The sequence below is a fragment of the Solea solea genome, chromosome 7 (assembly GCF_958295425.1).
Source record: "Solea solea chromosome 7, fSolSol10.1, whole genome shotgun sequence".
NCBI classification, from domain to species: domain Eukaryota; kingdom Metazoa; phylum Chordata; class Actinopteri; order Pleuronectiformes; family Soleidae; genus Solea; species Solea solea.
The window spans coordinates 6,919,484-6,938,993 of NC_081140.1; the positions used below are offsets into that span (position 1 = coordinate 6,919,484).

A 19,510-nucleotide genomic window follows, 5' to 3' on the forward strand; every position below is an offset into this window, starting at 1 on the left:
AGCAGACAGACATGGTTTACCATTGTCAACAAAGGCCCACAAGGAAATGATATATAGCAACATATCAACACAAAGCTTGAGTCACTCCATGTCTAATACAAGTAGCTCATATTACAGTATATCCATACAAGCAAATGTTCATGTTGTTGTCATGACGACTTTTACTTCATTTGAGGATTGGGGGATTGGAGGATTAAAATCTCATAAAGAAATGAAACATGTCTTTGTAGACTGAATAGGTATACAGAGGTTCCACACAGACACAATGAACATTTATGAGGTTCACTTGTTACTTTCCAGGCATGATTAGACTAGCTGCAGTAATCCCTGAGGTGTGTGCATGTGTGTGTGTGTGTGTGTGTGTGTGTGTGTGTGTGCAGTCATAATGTCAGGTCAAGGACCACCTCAAAAACTCTCACTGGCAATCAGATCTGGACGCAGGTCATCGACTTCAAACCACGACTGTCTGACATGAGAGTGGCTGAAAGAATGTGTGTTTGCATCGACTGCATCGGTGATAACAGCCAATACACGTCAGCAGTCAGAGTGCACTTTCTGAACACTCACACAATTTCATAATAGATTCAAAAAGTATTCCTTCTGCTGTCCTAGCTTAAAAGTCTGTTCAAGTGATCCAGTGGTTGATAACAAACAAATATCACTCAGCTGACTTAAATGCCACCGATGTTTGTTACCTCTCTCTTTTAAGATGTCATTCAATCCTGTTCATGATACCCTTTGATCGGAGTCTGGGAGAGTTTTTGTCGAGGCTGAAAAAGAGCCAGGGTGATGTCATTGTGATCCAACAATGGATCCTTTTGAGTTGTGTAATCAGATGTGCACACCAATAAGCCTCACAATTTAAACCAATGACTGGCATTTATGTTGTGGCTTATCTGTGCATGTCTGTCACCTGTTTTGCAAGAGTTCATCATGAAGCAATTTGAAACTTAAAGTTGTGTGTTCGGTCAGTCTTTCTGCAGATCTTCAGCCACAGCTGCCAAATCAGTCAACCCCTAGTTTTTATTTAGTTACACAAACACAGTACTAACTAAAGCTGCAGACGTTGCTATCCAATAACGTGAAAATTGGAGATAGCTTCTTCACAGTCTTAACTCTCAGATCTCCTACCCTGGGTCCACAGGTCTTTCTAGTGCAAACATGACCATGGCTTTAATTGTACTCACAGTCAAACATGCAGGACAGCTGTGGACAAAATGGACGTTGATTTGATCTTATTGTTCATTTTCTAGTCCATTGTGGAAGTACAAATGAGACTGACAAGAATGCCATTCATTCTGCAATGATTTAATGTGTCCATGATACAAAGCATTAGACAATGTGAAACTTATTTAGAGAAAGGAAATATGTGAGAGTCAAGAGTGTCCAAAAGTCCATAATGCATTTTGGGCCAATCCATCCAATATATTAGTATTGCATGGGTTTATTTTTTGTCCTAAATCTCAGTGAAAAAGCAAGCAAGAGGCATAGAGTGCAGTCCAAAACCCACTACTACTGTCACAACAAATGTCATACGAGGAGGACATACTGTGAAGTGGTCTCAACAGCGTAAACTGCCATGTGACCTTTAAATGATGGGATTGTGAAGTAAGTGTTGATCCATTATGGTTAAGCATTTCATGACTCGCCAGTGACTGAACATTTAACATAATATCACACTTTGACTCACTCAGGGTGTCATTACGCCAAGTAGTTCAAGTCATTCGAGTTATCCGTTAAATGTTCCAGTGCCACCATGGCTGCCCACACTTATGACCACACCCACACACAGCAATGACAGGAGGACACTGTAGTCAACAAAGAGCTGGGTGCACAGTCTGCTCTCTCTGGCTGACAAAAGCCCCCAGGGCTTAGGTCAGTTGAGGGATAGTAGATAAAATACTGAGCTATTCACTGGCCTCTTTGCTCAGATGGAAACTGAACAACTGAAATTGCTGAAAACAGCCTTGAAATTGAGTGTGTACTGTGCACCCTAAAAAAGCAAAATAACAATCAAGCCAAGCTTAACCAGTTTGCAACATAAGATTAATTCCTCTGAGAAGCAAAAAAAAAAAAATCAAAAAAGAAATCGACCTTTGTCCTGTCCATCATCTTTCAGTGTCTTTCCACCAATATCACATTACCAGGATAACAGACGTCTCATTTACTAAGAGTCTGGCACGGGGCAGCAAATATGCAATCATAATGACGTGATGGAAATTGTTCAGGTTTTACTTTACAGTGGTCCGCCCAGAAGACGTTTATTTTGAAAATCTAATCTGCCCAATTTTGTACCGGGATCAATTTCATGTCATTGTGTCAAGATTGAGCAGATAACGATTCCAGCACTCAAACCAGCATTTTTGCATGGAAAACGGTGAATTTAAATAGAAACTGACTGATGTTTAAAAGTTAAAATAATACATGAACGCCACCACAAAAACACCACCTCTTCTTTCATTTCATTGAAGGTACTACTGTGGTAATTAAGGGCAGATATTAGTATATGTTTTATTATGATGACCAATAAAATCACACACTATCAAATGTTAGTTGGACCTAAACAGGGACATCATAGTTTATTTGAATTCCGAGGACTGCACGTCCAAGTGCAACAGGCACATTCACAGTCGGCAAAGCTCTGCACACTTGACTGGGTTTACAAACACAGAGCTCCTTATGTCAAATATGATCCAAATCAGAATGAGACTCATTACTGGTTACGTTATAAGAATGACGACTTGCCACTGACCAACCCTTCCTTCTTAAGTGGAGACTGAATGTACATGCTCCTCCGTTGCAATTCTGCAATTTCCTCCTCAACTCAGCTCCGGGCGTAAACAGTGAGAACATCCTTCCTATAGCTCAAGAGGGAGGACCGCAAATGGGAGTTCCTGTACCCTCTATCCGGCTTGGCTTTGGCAGTGCGGTGGTCACACTGAAGTGGTTTGGCATGTTCTGGACACAGGAAATGTCAACACTAGACAACATAAAGACGGTCATGATTATTATATATCCACAAAATGGAAAGCCCATTTAATTTTTACCCAAGGAAACGCTTTGTCAATGGTCAGAAGCTCTCCTGCCTTTAATCAGCAGCCTTACATGTGAGGAACTGCACACACTGACACCACCACTGATCTACTGGCTGCTCTATCCTACCATTTTCATTTGTGATGTATTCAGAGCCTGTAATTATTGTAGATGAAAGCGTAATTGCCTGTATCCCAGAGGAATTCCATAAACTTAAGGAAGGCCACTCATATCAATGCCATATGACACTGGTCTCAGCAAACCTAGCACTAATATTATATCTATGTGTGGAAAGGCAGGGTTTTACAACTAGGGTTTACGCAGGCCCTCTGCAATGCCTTTATGACAACTTCCTAAAAAAAGACTGTAAATAAGACAAGAGAACAAACAGCACTCCATTGCCATGGAAACCACCAGGTTCTTCTGTTCAGGCAGAATGTGCTTTAACCGTGCTGCTGTGTCATTGTGCTCATTGTGGAGAGAGCGAGAAGGGACGGAGACTGCTGACAGAGCCATTTTCGGCACAGTGAGGCAAAAAAATCTGTGGCATTGGACCAAGGCAGAGACACTGCACTATTGGCCCCTGTACCTCAGCCCCCCACATGGCATTTTCTGGAAGGTGGACACACCCTACGCAAAACTGGACAAATGAGCACTAAGAAAAATATGACCTTTGACCGTTTGAGGGTGAATAAATGCACCCCCATCCAAAGGCGTTTATTAGGTGAGGTAGGCAATGGCAGCAAAGGACAGGACGTTAGCATAAAGACAGGCATTTAGTCTGCATTCCATGATCGACTCCTACTATCCTCCCTCACAACTAATTAATCCATGTGTGGGGAAGGTGTGAGAATTTGCTAAGAGGGACAGCTCTGCTTTACTTAATGAAACATCTGATGGGAGAAAGCTGATCTGGCTACTTGACAGTGGGCGGCTACATAAGAGCAAATCAGCAGTGGAGACCAAGTAAAGAGGATTAAAAGCCTATCAGTGCAGGGTTAACTTTCTTATTTAGTACATCAGAAGCAGCATGATGACATAATCCAGCCATGACAGCGTAATGGGTGACTAACATGTTTTAGAGGATTAGATCATGAGACATCCATTAATCTGCACAACAAAGAAAGATAACAACACCACTATTAGTTGTTGCTGTTCATCTGCTGTCGTCTCGTGGTGACAGCAGGTTGAGAAGGATTGTCCAAGTCTTCCTGTTCAGTTCTAAATCATCTTGGGGAAATCCTGAGGCATTTGCAAACCAGATATATTAACCAAGCAACCACCACATTACAACTAACTAGACCAGAAAACCTCCAATTGAAAATACCCAAGAAGCATCAGATTCATTTTTTACGTCAAGGCTAATGAAGGCAACAGAGAGGTAGATGAGCTTCTGTCTCTGGTTGTACGTGTGTATTTTCATTCAGCTAGTAGTCGTGTTGTGTATACAGCGGCAGCACAGAAGCAGGTGGGGACAAGAATAACATATCCATCAAACTGCTTCACAGTAGCATTCACAGTAGCATTCCCTTCTGCACTTTCTATGGCGAAGACCTGAAGTGGTTCATGCAGCAAAGCAACCGATACACTGAGGGAGTTGTATTGATTGATGTTTGATATTTTTAGACATCTGCTCCGAGTTTCAGCCACAGTTCTGTCTATGATTACTTGAGAACTTGGCACATCAGAGTGTGTGTGTGTGTGTGTGTGTGTGTGTGTGTGTCACCAGTGGTGTGGTGGAAGTGTCACTCATATTTTACAACTCGTCCAGCAGCATTCCCATCTCCTGTCTCGCCCAGACGTGACTGCTCTCTGAACTCTCACACAGCAAAAGAAAACAGGAAACACCGAGGAATGAACAGAGCCTTTCAGCACTTGTTCATCTCAGCCACAGTGCACCAGCATTAAAATCAGCACTGCTCATTTACAATGCAAACACACTCTAAACCTATACCCTGACAAGACACACCCATCGATGTTGTAATTGTGCTCTGTAGCAAACCTGACGATTAGACACGAGACACTGTGAAGTTCAGTCAAAGGCAATTGTTTCTGATTTATGCATTTTTTTGGTTTGGTTAGTTTTTCTCTTGAAGAATGTGGTTACATAAATAAGTGTAGCATTCAGAGATGGCTGTTTTAGCCCAAAGCCCAGGGGACTCGAATAAAAACAAAAAAAATCCAGATGTTGTTTTATTAAAACCACTAAGGAATTATAGCGCAACACAACAGAGCCTGAGCAGCAGATAAACACAGTGCATCCTCCACAGACACTCAGGTTCAGTAGAACGACTATGGTACTGAGGCTGTTTTCTCATCCTCACCGTCAAGACTGAAGCAAAGAATTAGCATTGTGTCTTTTTTTTTCATAATTATAAATGAAGAGCATGTTCACACATGAAAGCAGCGCTGACATGGCTCATATTTGTTGTGACATGATGTTTTTCTGAGCACATCTAAGTCATGTGATACTAATGATCTAATCACCCCCACAAGACCTTTCATCGGCCGAGAACAGGCAGCAAATCTTCTTCTTTCTTCTTCTCCACACACTTAACTTTGAGCAGGAAAGCTGAGAGATTTGCAGTGGAGGAAAACCATTTGTCATTGTGTTTGATTTCTTTCCTGAGGTGAGTGAGTTGAGTCAGTGAGACTGGGTGAACTGCTGCAACTTTATCAGTGCCCAGGTTGTGGTTGCCTCGTAGTGATAAACATTGTAAGGAGTGCGTCAATGTTAAGTGCGGCCGCTTAAAACCGCCATTCTGCGAGTCAAATCCAAACACATGTACTGTATACTGCAGGTTTTGTGCCCTTTTATCAGGAGCTCATGTGATGCATATTGCTTCTGACACACACACACACATTCATGCTGAATTTCCCATACAGTCACAACAGCAGACTGGAGACTGCAGTACGAGAAAAAAAACACAGGCTTTTAAAGCAAAATACAGCAAACAAAAGTGAAATTGCACATTTTTTGAGTTTAGAAAAGGATGAAAAAAAATATAATAGTGATTCCCTATCATCCTTGCATTTACTGTGTCCTTTTGGCCACTGGAATGAGTTTTTTTTAGTGAGAAATGTCAAAAATGACAGAGCGTTAAGGAACTACTTCCTTCTGTATCCAAAACAATGACGAGAATAGCGTTCACCTGATATTTATCATGTTTTCCACATAGGGGTGCTTATTATCACAGAACACAACACAACACTGGCCCTGAGGAAAAGACCCAGTGTCCTTACAGCATCATGTTTCTGCTGTGTCTTTAGGACACTCACCAAACAGGAAATGCTAGCGACACCATAGTTGTTTGTTGCCTCTCTAAGTCTGCTGTCGACTCCTTTACATCAGCAATTACATACATATCAACTCCGCCTCCACCACTTCGAGCTGCTCCTGCTTGAGCAGGAGCCAAAGTGTGTGGTGTATATTTTATGTTCAAGATCACTGTTATTATTCCCTCCGAGCTTGGTGATCTAATAGAAATCCCAGCACTTAAGCAGGCCAAGTGAGCCACTCGTCACTCAGACATGGAAGGAAGAGCCAGGTGGAAGTAATGAAGTGACAGTCAGTGATGCCAAGTACAGAACTTCTCACACATTTGACTGATAAAACAGTACAAAAATGTGGCTCCTCATATTTTGACATAAAGAGTGTCAAATCATTCCGGTCAGAATCTCTGGACACACAGACAGAAAACGTTGGGTACTTTTTCCAGCTGCAGTTTTAAGCCCACATGGCAGCAACATCAACATTTTATAGCTTTAATCATGTCTATGTCGCTTGAGAAAAGTCACCAACATCCGTATGCAACCCCATAATATCAAAAGAGCCATTTTCCCACAACTCCTAGTGGACTTGAGAGGTTGCTACGCCCTCAAACTCGCTTTCAGATATTTGATGACTCATCTTGTACCCAGGGAATATACTCATTTATATCCAATCTGTATATTCTTTCACTGCCATGCTCCACCCAAACCCAACCCGACGTCCCATTCAGATACATCAACTCCCTTTGCATTTCTCAGGACTCTCCACCCTCTGCAGCACACTGGCATTGCGTATCGATTCAAACATACATGTCCTCACACCAGAAATGTCCTCCTCCTCATCTTCTTCCACCTCAAAAGCATCACTCTCTGCTTCCTTGGTTGTCCATCTTAAACAGTCTTTGGATCGCTCACAGTGAAAGATTTGTACAAGCTCACTTAACCATGGAGCATATTTGTGTTATTATAAATATTTGAATGTCAATGGTCAAACTTATTTAATATAAAAATGGACAGTCAGAGACTTGCCCTGGAGCTCCTACATCTTAGTTGTTTGCTAAATGTGATTAATAAAGAGAAGGGTGAACCATCACCCCTCTCTTAGGGCATGTACTCTCTGAGCAGGTTTTCTTCAACTCTCTATTTGGTTGGAATCCTACTTCCTTCCATTCTGACCGGGTCTCCTGCCACAAAGAAAAATCCAAACAACACAATAATGCGACCACCATGCTGCACTATCAGAGTGGCGTTAACCAGGAGATGAACAGTGCCTGGCGTCCAACAAACACAATGGAGTTTACATTTTGTATAATCAGACGTGAGACCTTGCTTTCCTCGTAACCTCAAAGACCTTTAGCCGAGCCATTTGGAAATGAATCTACAACACAATGATGTGGGCAAAAAGTGAGGGGAGAACCAACAACTTGCTGGCCGGCTTTAGAAAACAATGCTCTTTATCAACTACATTCACACAAACATCAAGGTCTCTCTCCCCTTGCATCAGCCTCACAACTTCATTCCTCTTCCTCCATAAGAGAATCCCATGGGGAGAGGGTCAGGAAGTGGTCTATTTGTTCCAAAGCAGATTCCACAAATACCAGAGTGAGACCTAAAGGGAGAGGCCTGCTTCCCACTGATTCTAGTCAGCCTGTTAAGACAAGTGAGGATGGCTTCATACTATTTTTACATGGGCACTCACTCTGCTTCTTTCTCTCTCTCTCTCTCTCTCTCTAATGCTCCTTCCAGGTCTCTTTCATCTGGATGTTTAAGATAGATTGAAGCATTAAATCAAAGCAGATTTACAAACTAATATGTTTGCTTAAGTGCCTACACACATGTATTATAATAATTAACAGACATGCTGCGAGTGTGGTTGGGAGAATTAAACTAAATAAGGAGAATTCCAGCTTTCCCAGACTCTCATACACACATTCCACTCTTTTTGGAAATTTGGATTTGAGAGGAAACATGAGATGAAAGAGCAACATGCAACAAAGCCACTCGTCCAATCCAAACTCAGTATTCAGGATATTGCTATGATACTAAGACACCACGCTAAGCGGGATAGATATATATAACAACAACAAAAAGAGACTACATTTCTTCTAGCCTTACAAATAAGGCATGACTTACTTTGTTTGTATTGCTTTGATTGTTAATACTGGCTTTAAAGACTGAGGCTGAGAGCACACAGATGTGGTCAGGTAACCGGGAATGACGAAATGTTTTACTTAAAAATGTTTTGTTCGCACTACTTGCTATCATTCAGCTTTGATTTCAAATGAATAACTCTCTTATAACTAGTATGGCTTTTGAATTGTTGAACCACTCCAAAGGCGAAAGATTTGGTGATTAAATGTTTCAGGATACACCACAAAGTTCCCAGTGTACCAGCCAGGTCATCATCAGTTCCAATCTCTCTAGAGTTTCTGGTTCAAATTACTGATAAACTACCAAATAGGAGAAATAAATACAAGCTGTACCCTCGGTTACACATCGAACTAATCTATTAAATGGTACACACTGACCGTAAAATATGTTAAGGCACCATTTCCAGTCCCCACTATCAGCCCAAGACATCTCTAAGCTTTGTATACAGTATGCCTACTGATTTTCTAAACACAAGTAGTGATTCAGTGCAATAAACCTTTACACTCAGACTACATCAGAATCTTTCAGCTACAAGTTTGATGTATTGAATCCTAACTTGCCCACACACTATATAGATACTCCTGCTCAAAAATAACATCGTCCAATTCTAAAGCTTTTCAATTTTTAAGGATAAGTGAAAAAAAAGCAGAGGAAGTCTTGAAAAAAAAGGGGAAGTAACTTCAGTCAAAACAGATTCTTGAGTGGGTCAAAATAACAATGACTATGGTGTAACTTAATAGTAAAGCACTATTAAGGGAAGACCATGGTGGACAAAGGGGTATGCAGTTTATTTCCCATCAACATTGGACATTGTTTTGAGAGCATTACTAATTTCATTTCATTTCCTGTTTGGATTTTACAAAGCAGACAGTCATGGCTTACGTGCAAGTTTGCATCTAAAGAAACGATGCGTCAGCACTCAGTTATACTTTCCCTGCACAAATGTCCTGGGCTTCGATCTTGGTCCTTTTTCCCTCCCTGCATGTCTGCACTCGCCAAACTTCAGCTCTCTCCCTTGGATTAAAAGACACTCTCTGACACAATTCTTATGTGGGTGTTCGATGATGTTTGAGTCTGTTGTTGGGATCAGTCTGTGGTATAATTTGCAACATACTGTTTTCAAAGCCTTAATATATGTTGTGTGATATTACTAAAATAAAGAACTACAATGTGAAATACAAAGAAATGTGATTTGAACCAAAACCCACAGCTTATCATTCTTTTTAGTTTCTTAATTTTGCTTTAATTTCTCAGACACAGCCAGTCGTCAGAATCATATGTTGCAACCGTACGTGTCAGCAAACCACAGATATGCACGAACTCACGTTTCTGAACCAAAACTATGTTAATTATTCACATGTCTACAGATGTGCATATCAGTGTGATGGCGTTTTAACCACTTGTGGGGATTTTAGCTGAAATGTAGGTGATAAATGTTTTGTGTTTATGATTGTGGTTACCTGTGATTAAGTCAAGGCACAAAAAGCACCTGGTTACGGCTAGGAAAAGACCATGATTTGTACTGTTAGCATCAACATCCTCTCCATGAAAAACACAATGAATCACAGCGTTACAAAACAGAGGGATGTCTTAACGTACTCTCAAACTGTGGTCTGCCACTTGTTAGACATCTGGCTCTCACTGCCACTCACAATATTTCAGTACCAAGTCATTTTAGACATGGTGAAAAGTAACAAAAATTAGCAAAAAAAAACATGATTTCCCATGATTTGCATACAAATCTGCAGTAAAATAACAATGGATTTCTGGGAGACCAGGCTGATTTCTCACTTTGTCTTCCCTCCTTTTGTATGCCTTTATTCATTAGGGTAAATGGATAATGTGGCTCTTCCATTGGGAGGACACAGGCCAGAATGTTGAGGATTCCTCGGACAGATAAAGTGAGTAATGAGGAGGTGCCTACGAAGAGCTATAACAAACAGGAAGCTAATTTGCGCTATAAGAACCAAGCAAATGAGATTTTTGGGACATGTGCTGAGAAGGGATGACTGAGAAAACCTGGCAGTGACTTGAAAGGAGCAGAGGAAGGAAACGCATGATGTGGATGGCTAGTCTAAATGAGTGGTTAAATGAGAGAGGTGTAGAACATCCGGAAGGGAGTGAAACTGATGGTGATAGCCAAGGACAGAGAGTTGTGGTAGACCATGATCGCTCATGTTTTACGATATAGCACCTTGAGAGAGACAGGCCAATGAAGAGGCTAGATTGGTTGTCAGTGTGCTGTGAAACCCAACATGTGCAGGTGTTGAGCTGAGGTCTGCTGAACCTGCGCAGCTTCAGCAGTAAGTCCAAGTGTTATCATAAATTACGCCTGACTGACGGATGGTACAAGTTTAATGGATAGTTTGATATACCAATCGATGTGGTGGAATTTATCCGAGTGCTGCCAACACGACAGGTAAATGAGTCATAGGGGAGTGACAACAACAGACACACGGTTCTACAAAAACTTGCATTTTCTTTTGTTATAAGAAAAGGTGCTGTATTATTATTAGGAAATTGTAGTGGGAAAAATTAATCTGTTAATGCCTGTCCCACCCTAGAGGATAATTGGCCAGATTTTGGTACCGATCTCATCCTTCTGACAATAACGAGAGCCTTCCGTTGTCAGGCTGCATCTAGTCTGTGCTTGCTCAGGATTACAACATTGAAAATGGTTACAAAGTTCCTTGTGTCTGTGGTCTCCCACAATGGAGTCAGATTTGAAAATCCTCTGGTGTGGGGCAGACTTTAAGCTGCCACAGTCCATGTAAATAATGGTCATTTTCATTTCTTTAAAAAAAATGGCACCAAAAATGATTTCTCTCATATTCGCAGTACTTAACATAACTATCCATTTATCAGCTAATTCTTGGATTAATCAATAAAAAACTAACCGATTAGTTAAGCCATCATCTGTGCAGCTGGGCTTAACCAAACATGAGCCAGTGATTGTCTTATTTGTTGGTTCAGGGAGGAAAATATCTCCTGCTTTCCTAGGACATTGCAACTGTGCTTTTTTTGGAACATCCTGCCTTGTATTGGTCACAGCTACAAGAAAGACTGCATCCTGTCTGTCTGCTTCCAAATCTTGATTGAATCTTAATGTGTTGTTCGTGTTTGTGTGGAGCACTCTTGGCACCAGCTTTATATGGACTGACACGATGCTAAATGATCTCAGCTGTGGCAATTTGCTGGAAACAGACACGGCATTTCTTTATCAAACCAAATCATTCTTTTAGTGGATCGTGTTTTGTTTTGTGTTGTTGTTTCATCGTGACATGTCAGTTATGATAACACTGTCCTCACTGACCAAGTGCTAGGATCTGTGTTTTAGTTCTGGGAAATGGTGAAATGCATTTTCACTACTTTATCAAAATAAATCATCAGTCCATAATCAGATCATAATAAAACACTGGTTGCGAAACTAGTTATTATCCCTGTTCAAAATTATCCCATTATTCCAAGGCCTGAGTATCTCATACCTAGACATCAACCAACTGTTTCACATCGGATCATTTTGGTTTTCACGGCAACGCTGGTCTGTGTTCTGTCTTAAATCAGACAAACCCTGTGAACTTAAGTGTTGAAGGGATGCAATTAAGATGATAAATTGGCAGTTTCCTCTTGTACAATTCCTGTAGTTAATTTTAAAGAGAACCAGCTTCTTGGAGCACCAGTGTATCTCACTTGTCATCATCATCATTGATGTCATGATGTTGTTGTTGTTGTTGTTGTTGTTGTTGTTGTTGTTTCATAACTCCCAATGCATCTCATCCCTGGCTGTCACAGGTCACACTGAACCAGAATCCTCGGATTCAAATCATGTAATATATGAAAACTGAAAGTTTTATCAGAGACATGTGGTGAATATTAAAGTAACAGACTGTGCTTTATATCAGACCATAGTAAAGAACCGGGATCAGGGCAAAAAGAACTTCATGAGGAAATTATAGATTTTAGAACAAACCATGTAACTTGATCAGGTATTACAAAGGTGATGTTAAAATATGAAATATAGGTTTGACAATGAATTACTGGGTTAGTGTTGTATAAGGGACATAATATATGTAGAGAAACTGTTGTTGGGAGTTATGTGACTTGGCAGATGCAGTGCCTTGTTTAAACCTTTTGTCAGCACTGAATGATGTTCCTTTCTGTCAGTTTGCCTTTATTTGAACCAGCAGTCAAGCTGGTGAGATCCGTTAAAGTGGACAAAGAGATACAGACAGGCCTGCTGTTTAACACACACACATACACACAAATCAAGGGCTCATGATGTCAAAGGATGGTGTGGGTGTGTGTGTGTGTGTGTGTGTGTATATCTCTTCACAAACATATATGGACCCGTCTTCCTCGAGAGGACAAAAACCTCATCAATAATGTAACATGAAAGGCTAACATTGACATTTTCTGGCTTCTGTGTAGCATTAACCACATAAATAGGTCACATGTCGACTGTACATAAAATCTTACTTTGCATTATGACATTCCATGTTACAGTATAGTAGAGCTGATCAATGAATTCATTCCAAGGGAAAGTTAAACATTAAAACACTATGAGCAAATCACAAAGGCAGCAGTTTTAATCCTTCTATTGTGATTGTTCCGTGTCAATTAATTGTAGTGTTTTAGAGTAAAGTAGTTAATATCTTGTTGCCATTTAGTAATGCCCCATTTTGTTTCAAAACACAGTGAATATTAAACTGAAGCTTTACTTAAATAGTAAATCGCAGTCATTAGATACTTTAGCCAAATCATTCAGCCCTAAAAGCAAGAAAGACATGAGATACAATGCAGGAGATCACACTATTAAAATTACATAATATTCTACACAATGACATCAGAGTACAAAGAGCTATATCATATGTCATGATAATGATTTTAAGGCTACTTATTTGTGGCTATTCTGATTCACACTACCATGTTGGAATTCACACACTGTCAGTGAGAGAACTGTGTAGGCAGCTCACTACATGTGAGCATCCAGGTATCCAGTTTGAGATGTGTCCAGACAATGAGTGCAAGTCAGTGAGTAATGTTTGAGTGTGTTTGAAATGGCACCGCCTATACATACTTAAACGATATAATGTCTACTTCCTGTTTGTTCCGTGTAAATCATTAGAGCAGCTCCTCACATGACACAGGCTGAGTGGGAGTATTCCACCAAACAGCCACTGTGGAGCTTCGGTCAGTGCTCCTGTCTTACTTTAGGAAAAGGACAACACGGGCTACACAGAGTCGCTCCCTGCCTCGCAGAGCAGATGAATTCAATTGTGGTGAGGAAAAGGAGGGGGGGGTTAGAGCTGCTTTTCAGCCTCACTGTGTCACAAGGACCCTTGAACCATGGCCAACGGAGGCAAACAAAGAAACCCCTCTGATGGTGCCAAACGCGCCATGATCAAGACATTGAGCATACTGGTGGACACTCAGCTACTGCTAATGCACGACATCTGCAACCTGAGGAGGACATATGTAAGGGCTTATAAGACGGTTTCTACTGCTACATAACAAAATGACAAACAAAGGCACGACACATTTGTTGATACATTATCACTGGTTTGGTTCAACCAATGCTGTAAAAGCCAAAGGCCATCATCCAACAAAGATACAAAGCAGGAAAGCAGGAACTCATCAGATGGATTTTTCAATAATAAATGTTTGCCAACAAGGTATGCAAAAAATGTTTTTTATATTAAAAGCTTCAGAGAAATACAAGGGATTTTTCCTGTGAACCAAAGGAAGAGCTTTAATGTGAACATCACTTAGGTTTTACGGTCAATAAATTAAAGCTGCAGTTGGCAGGATCACTAAAAAAATTTTGGGATTGCAGATCTCTGTCCAGATGAACAGTGCAAGATGCACTTGTATTACATGTGGCAGAAGATGTAACCGCTGAAATGTTCCACCAATGCTGACAGCCATATTATTGTCCAACTCTCTTAATGCACCTTTCCTTTTTTAGGGTTCTTTGCAGCATTGGCAGTTGTTGCCAGTGCTGGAGTACTGTTGTAGCAAAACAGCCAATAGGAGCTATTTATCTCTATCTGAACTTCCCCTTGATTGCTCAAAGTCTCCCATTATGGATCAGACTTACAAAAGGCTATAAAAAAGCCAAGAGACAAGAGCAAAAGTCTAGTTTTTTCCCATATCACTTCATTTGCATTACATTCACATTTTAATATGGAATTATTGATCAATAACAATTCAAAATCATTGGTGGCAAATCACAAACAATGGAGGCAACAGGAAAGTTGCCTTTCTGTGAAAGAAAATCAGTGCAACAGAATGAGCCTGCCATTACTTTGTTGGACTAACAAGTAAGTGCTGTGCAAATTTAAACACCTGCCAGATTTAAAACGGCTATTCATGAGCAAGATGTTAAACTAATATATACAAAGGCATAACACTGAATACAGTTTTAACCTCACTCACACTGGGTCCATCCATTGACAAAAGTCACCGACATGACAGACATGCCATTGGACTTTGGCAGGAAATCCACTCAGACTTGAGAGAACATGCCAACTCTGTATCAATAGCTCAAACTAGAAAACATCAACAAAATTGACTGACCACTAGCTGTTCCTCATACATAAACATCTAAAGTAAGTTCCATAAGCCACTGGCCAATATACACACAACATACACAAAACAAAATCTTTAACAAACATTTACTAACTTTAGTGCATTTATCAAGTTGCCACAATGAATGGGTCTAAAGCAAACCTCAGTTGACTCTAAATAATATGAGTGAAATTGTTAGGGAGAAGTTTATTTTACATGTTTGCCCAAGACAAATGTGATTGTGCTATGGAAACAGACTTGATTCAATGACAGTCTCATATGTGTGGGTTATTCACTGCAGCATTGTTGACCACTGCAAAACAAGAACAATAGGACAGTGAGCTCAATATAAGAGCTACAACAAGCTCCAACATTCCACCTTTCAAACCAATAATAGGTCCAAGTGCTGTTAAAGAGGGAACATGAGTGTCGAAATCACCAGCAAGCACCATGCTTTCCCACATCATGACCAGCACTTAAATATGATGCTGTAATAAAGCAGCTGTGATGGCAAGTACATAGAAAGACTGAAACTTTCCCTGTGGAACAAATATTTCATGATTACCTGAGAAAAAATTAACCTAATACACGAACATTTGTGTTCCTTGCCTCGATTGTACCTTAACATTGTACCTCATGCTCGACATGTCCCTGCTCTAAAGGAGAGAGTGGCAAGTCAAGAGGATGGATCAACATGGAAAATGAACAAGATCACACCAAGGAACATTAAATGTGTGTCTACTAAAATAACTAATTTAACATATTATATTCAAGACCTGAAACTCATAGAAGCTGCCATTGCATTCTACTCGTCACAATCAGACACTAACAGATGATGTCCTCGAAGAAGGTTGTCTATTAAAACAGGACACAAACACTGAGAATACAGAGCACACTGCTGTCCATGTGCTGCAGATAATCTGTCGGCCAAACAAGTGGGAGCTTGAAAACCTGAAAGTGGAGAGTAAAGGTGCATTTTGTACATAGAAAGTGGACAAGCTGCTTACATGTCTGGTATCCCTGCGTAACCCCTCCGTGTTCCTCAGCCAACAGCGGCTCAGCTCACTCAGCTCCAGGATTGGTTGCACCTTCAGCCGCACCGTGTCTCCTGACTGACGGATCATCTCCACTATCTCATCACGGCTCTTGTTCTCTACGTTCTTTCCATTTATCTCTACCAGCCTGTCACCTGGCACCAACCCCAGCGCCAGATCCTTGGTGCCGGCGCCAGGCTCTGCAAAGTGGACGACACGTCTGTACACTCCTCCGTCAACACTGCGGTCCAGCATAGTAGTGCGGCGCAAAGAAAATCCAAAGTCACCAGTGTTGCGCCTCTGGAGCTCCAGCTCGCGTGTTTCTGGTTCACTGGGTGCGACCACTGCAGGCAGCTGCAGATGTGCTGAGAAGGTCTTGTCAACCAAATCAGGGATGCAGACTTTTTTGGTGACTGGTGATTCAGGCTGCTGCTTGATGCTGTGCTTGCGGAGCATGCTGAAGACTTTGCTCTCCACGTGCGGAGAAGGGGCAGCAGAGTTTGGAGCTGAAGGTGTGGAGCCCTCAGAAGGGCTCTCCTCTTTGCTCCTCTGGGAAAAGGAGAAGCGTTTCATCATCTGACCCACCTGGGCGGAGTTTTGCTTGGCAAGTGCACCAAAGTGTGCCACACGCTCATGTACAGAGCTGCGGTGTCCATCCAGTCCTCCTCCACCCTCACCCTTCAGGTCATCAGTGGAGCTGGCAGTGCTGAGCTGGTCATCCAGGACCATGCTGCTTCGGTTGCTCAGACCGTCTGATTCGATGTCAGTGAGAGTGAACTCATGGCTGCTTACCACTTTAATAGGAATGGGGTTGGAGATCTCCAGTTTGGTCTTGGACTCACGCTTCGCCTCCCTCTTTAGGTTGAAGAAACCACGTCGCATGCTCATCTCCTCCAGGCTGCGCATCTCTGCTGCAGACATTCGCTCCTTTTTATCCTTCTTCTCCTTCCTACTCCCTTCCCGCTCCTTATCTTTTTTCATTAGATTAAACATGATGAATAACTAAATGCTGCTTTTCTGTCCGACGAGGTGATATTTTCCCTACAGACCTGGAGGTCCCGTTCACCAGGAAGGTGGTTCTGACCAACAGGGACAAATCCCCTGGGGAAAGAGAGAACTATGTCAAACACATACAATATGGAATAATATGGGAACACTACATAAAGCTGGACAACATACATTTAAATCATCTCAATAAAGTCTTTATTCAAAACATTGATTTAACATTCTTAAAGGAATATTAGTCAAAAACATATTCTCTAATTATCTTTTATTAAGTAGCATAACAACTTCATTAGTAAATGATCAAGTGATCATTAACAATAACAAAGAAGTTTAAAATCACAATTAGCGGGAGCAACGTTTTCTTCATTAATCAATATATAATAGGTATCCATCAAACAGTGGCATTAACTGATTTCAACAGCAGCACTGCATACACGGACTGAGTTATTGATCATTTTCAAATCAAAATCACAATTTGAAAAAATCAACACAATTAGCAAATTGTAAAGGCTGTATTTTAAGTTTTCCCTTTTTGAATTATTATGCATTATTCTATGTTATGGGGGGGGGGGGGGGGGGCTAAACTTGGCTGAAGCTCAGTTGCCTCCAGGAGAAAGTTCTCCACACCAGCATCCTTCTTCCACTACCTCTCCACTTTCTAAAGTATATTTTAACACACCTCCACTACAGAGCCTCATCACATTCAGGACTTCTGAACATAGCTGCACTGTGTTGGACTAAATCTGCAGGGGAACCAAGAGTCAATCTGAGCCACAATCTGCATTATTAGCTGGGTGGTGCAAGAGACCAAAACCACTAACCAACAAACTAACTCATTCAGGCCACTGCTCAAATGAATGAGGGAAACTTGGGTGGAAGATACCTGGCCAAAGGAAAGGGAGTTTACAGCGGGATAATGGCAAAGAAAGCTACGTTACGAGATGCCCCATCCACGTTCAATACATAGACTTTATATTTACTAATATACTTTATAAACTTTTCATAGACGATTTGTTTTCTTTAGTTAGACAGATATCGAGATGTATGGCTATGGGGATTGTCTTGATTATCACAGAATCGCTGTATCGTGATATTATTGTATTGTGGACCATGTATCGCATATTGTATCATGCCCTGTCATTCCCACCCCTACTGTATCCATATTTCTGTATTCACATGGAGTGAAACACCCAGTGATGTCAGACTACTGGTTTTTCCACTTTTAAATCTCAAATGAAAACATGACTTAAATCATCCTAATCATGCACAGTACTTTGCTTTTTGCCACAGTGGGGGGGGGGGGGATATCTCTCTCATAAGGAACACCAACACTGTGTCAAAAAGCTGCTGTTTAATCTGTGCTGCTCATTAATGAATGGACACATGTTTCATCAGTGCAAACACAATACAAGTCACAGGGAAAGTCACAGTGTCTGTCTATATATTAAGTACTAGTAAAAATTCTTCTTTTGTGTGTGTATGTGTGTGTGTGTGTGAGAGAGAGAGAGAGGGAGAGACCAGGGCCGTAATGACAGCACTGCTTTTGTGTCAGCGTAAAAGCTCGGGAACATTTAAACAGTGTCTCAGCTCTACGGAGCTCATTAAAGCCAACTCGTGTTTATCTGCTTTAACGCCGAGGTTAAAACGATACCAACACCTGACCCTCGGCTCACACTATGATGTCCGGCTCCCGTTTAAAACGTGAAGTCAACGGGACAAAAAGCATGACAGGGCTAAGATAGGTGTAGCATATCGGCTACATTAGCTAGCCGCGCTACTGTTTGGTAGGTAGGGGCAACGATACCTTTATAACGCTGGTACTTTTAATCCTGCAGCAAATGAAAACAGAAAAGCTCCAGAGAAACACAAGAAAGCGACGCTTCATCAGGGTTTATCCTCCCATTGTAGCCTAAGTGGCTCCAGTCACAGCCTGAGTGCGTTGCCCTCCTTTTAGATTAAGGCAAACCCTGGAACGCGCTGGGATCCAGTGAAAACCACCCAGTCAAGCCCGACCGCCTATCTGCTGCCTTACTGCCCGTCTGTTTGCTCTATTAATTATTGTCTCCGCGCAGCTGTCTGCGAACTAAACATATCCTCTGACTCTCTAAGCACATGAGTTAATACTCACTGTTCAGCGGGACAGCAGATGAAGCGCGGCTCGGCTCGCAGGGAACACAAGCCGCAGACTGGCTGCTTCCTTCCAGCTAACGTTATCACAGCAGGCTGCTCCCACGGCCAACCAGAGTCGCGAGCTCCGGGACAACAGCTGAAGTCGGTACTCAGGCGACCTCTGCTGGATACACCTTGCAGCTACAGCCGGGTGACCATGGTGTTTGGAGTTACAGTATGTAGAGTAGTCCTAGCACCAGAAGAGTCTGTATTTGTTTCATACAATTCTTATAATTCCCACTTTAATTTACCTTGACGTCTTTTAATCGTTTAATTTTCTG

The 19,510-nt window shown here is 41.5% G+C and overlaps 1 protein-coding gene across 4 annotated transcripts in view; it reads right to left on the bottom strand.

The window, feature by feature from the left end:
- The window catches only part of myo18ab (myosin XVIIIA b), a 116,526-nt gene extending 97,233 nt beyond the window's left edge, over nt 1-19,293 (bottom strand). For 2 of the 4 annotated variants that reach the window (XM_058634634.1, XM_058634627.1), the window contains exons 1-2: nt 19,189-19,293; nt 16,029-17,156 (exon numbers count right to left, since the gene is read on the bottom strand). In XM_058634634.1, coding sequence (XP_058490617.1) covers nt 16,029-17,048 — 1,020 coding nt within the window. In that variant the 5' untranslated portion in view covers nt 17,049-17,156; nt 19,189-19,293. Of the gene's footprint in view, nt 1-16,028; nt 17,157-18,864; nt 19,130-19,188 lie in introns of those variants that run through there. The other 2 variants (XM_058634629.1, XM_058634628.1) reach the window with 2 other exon arrangements.
- Between the last annotated feature and the right edge of the window lie 217 nt (nt 19,294-19,510).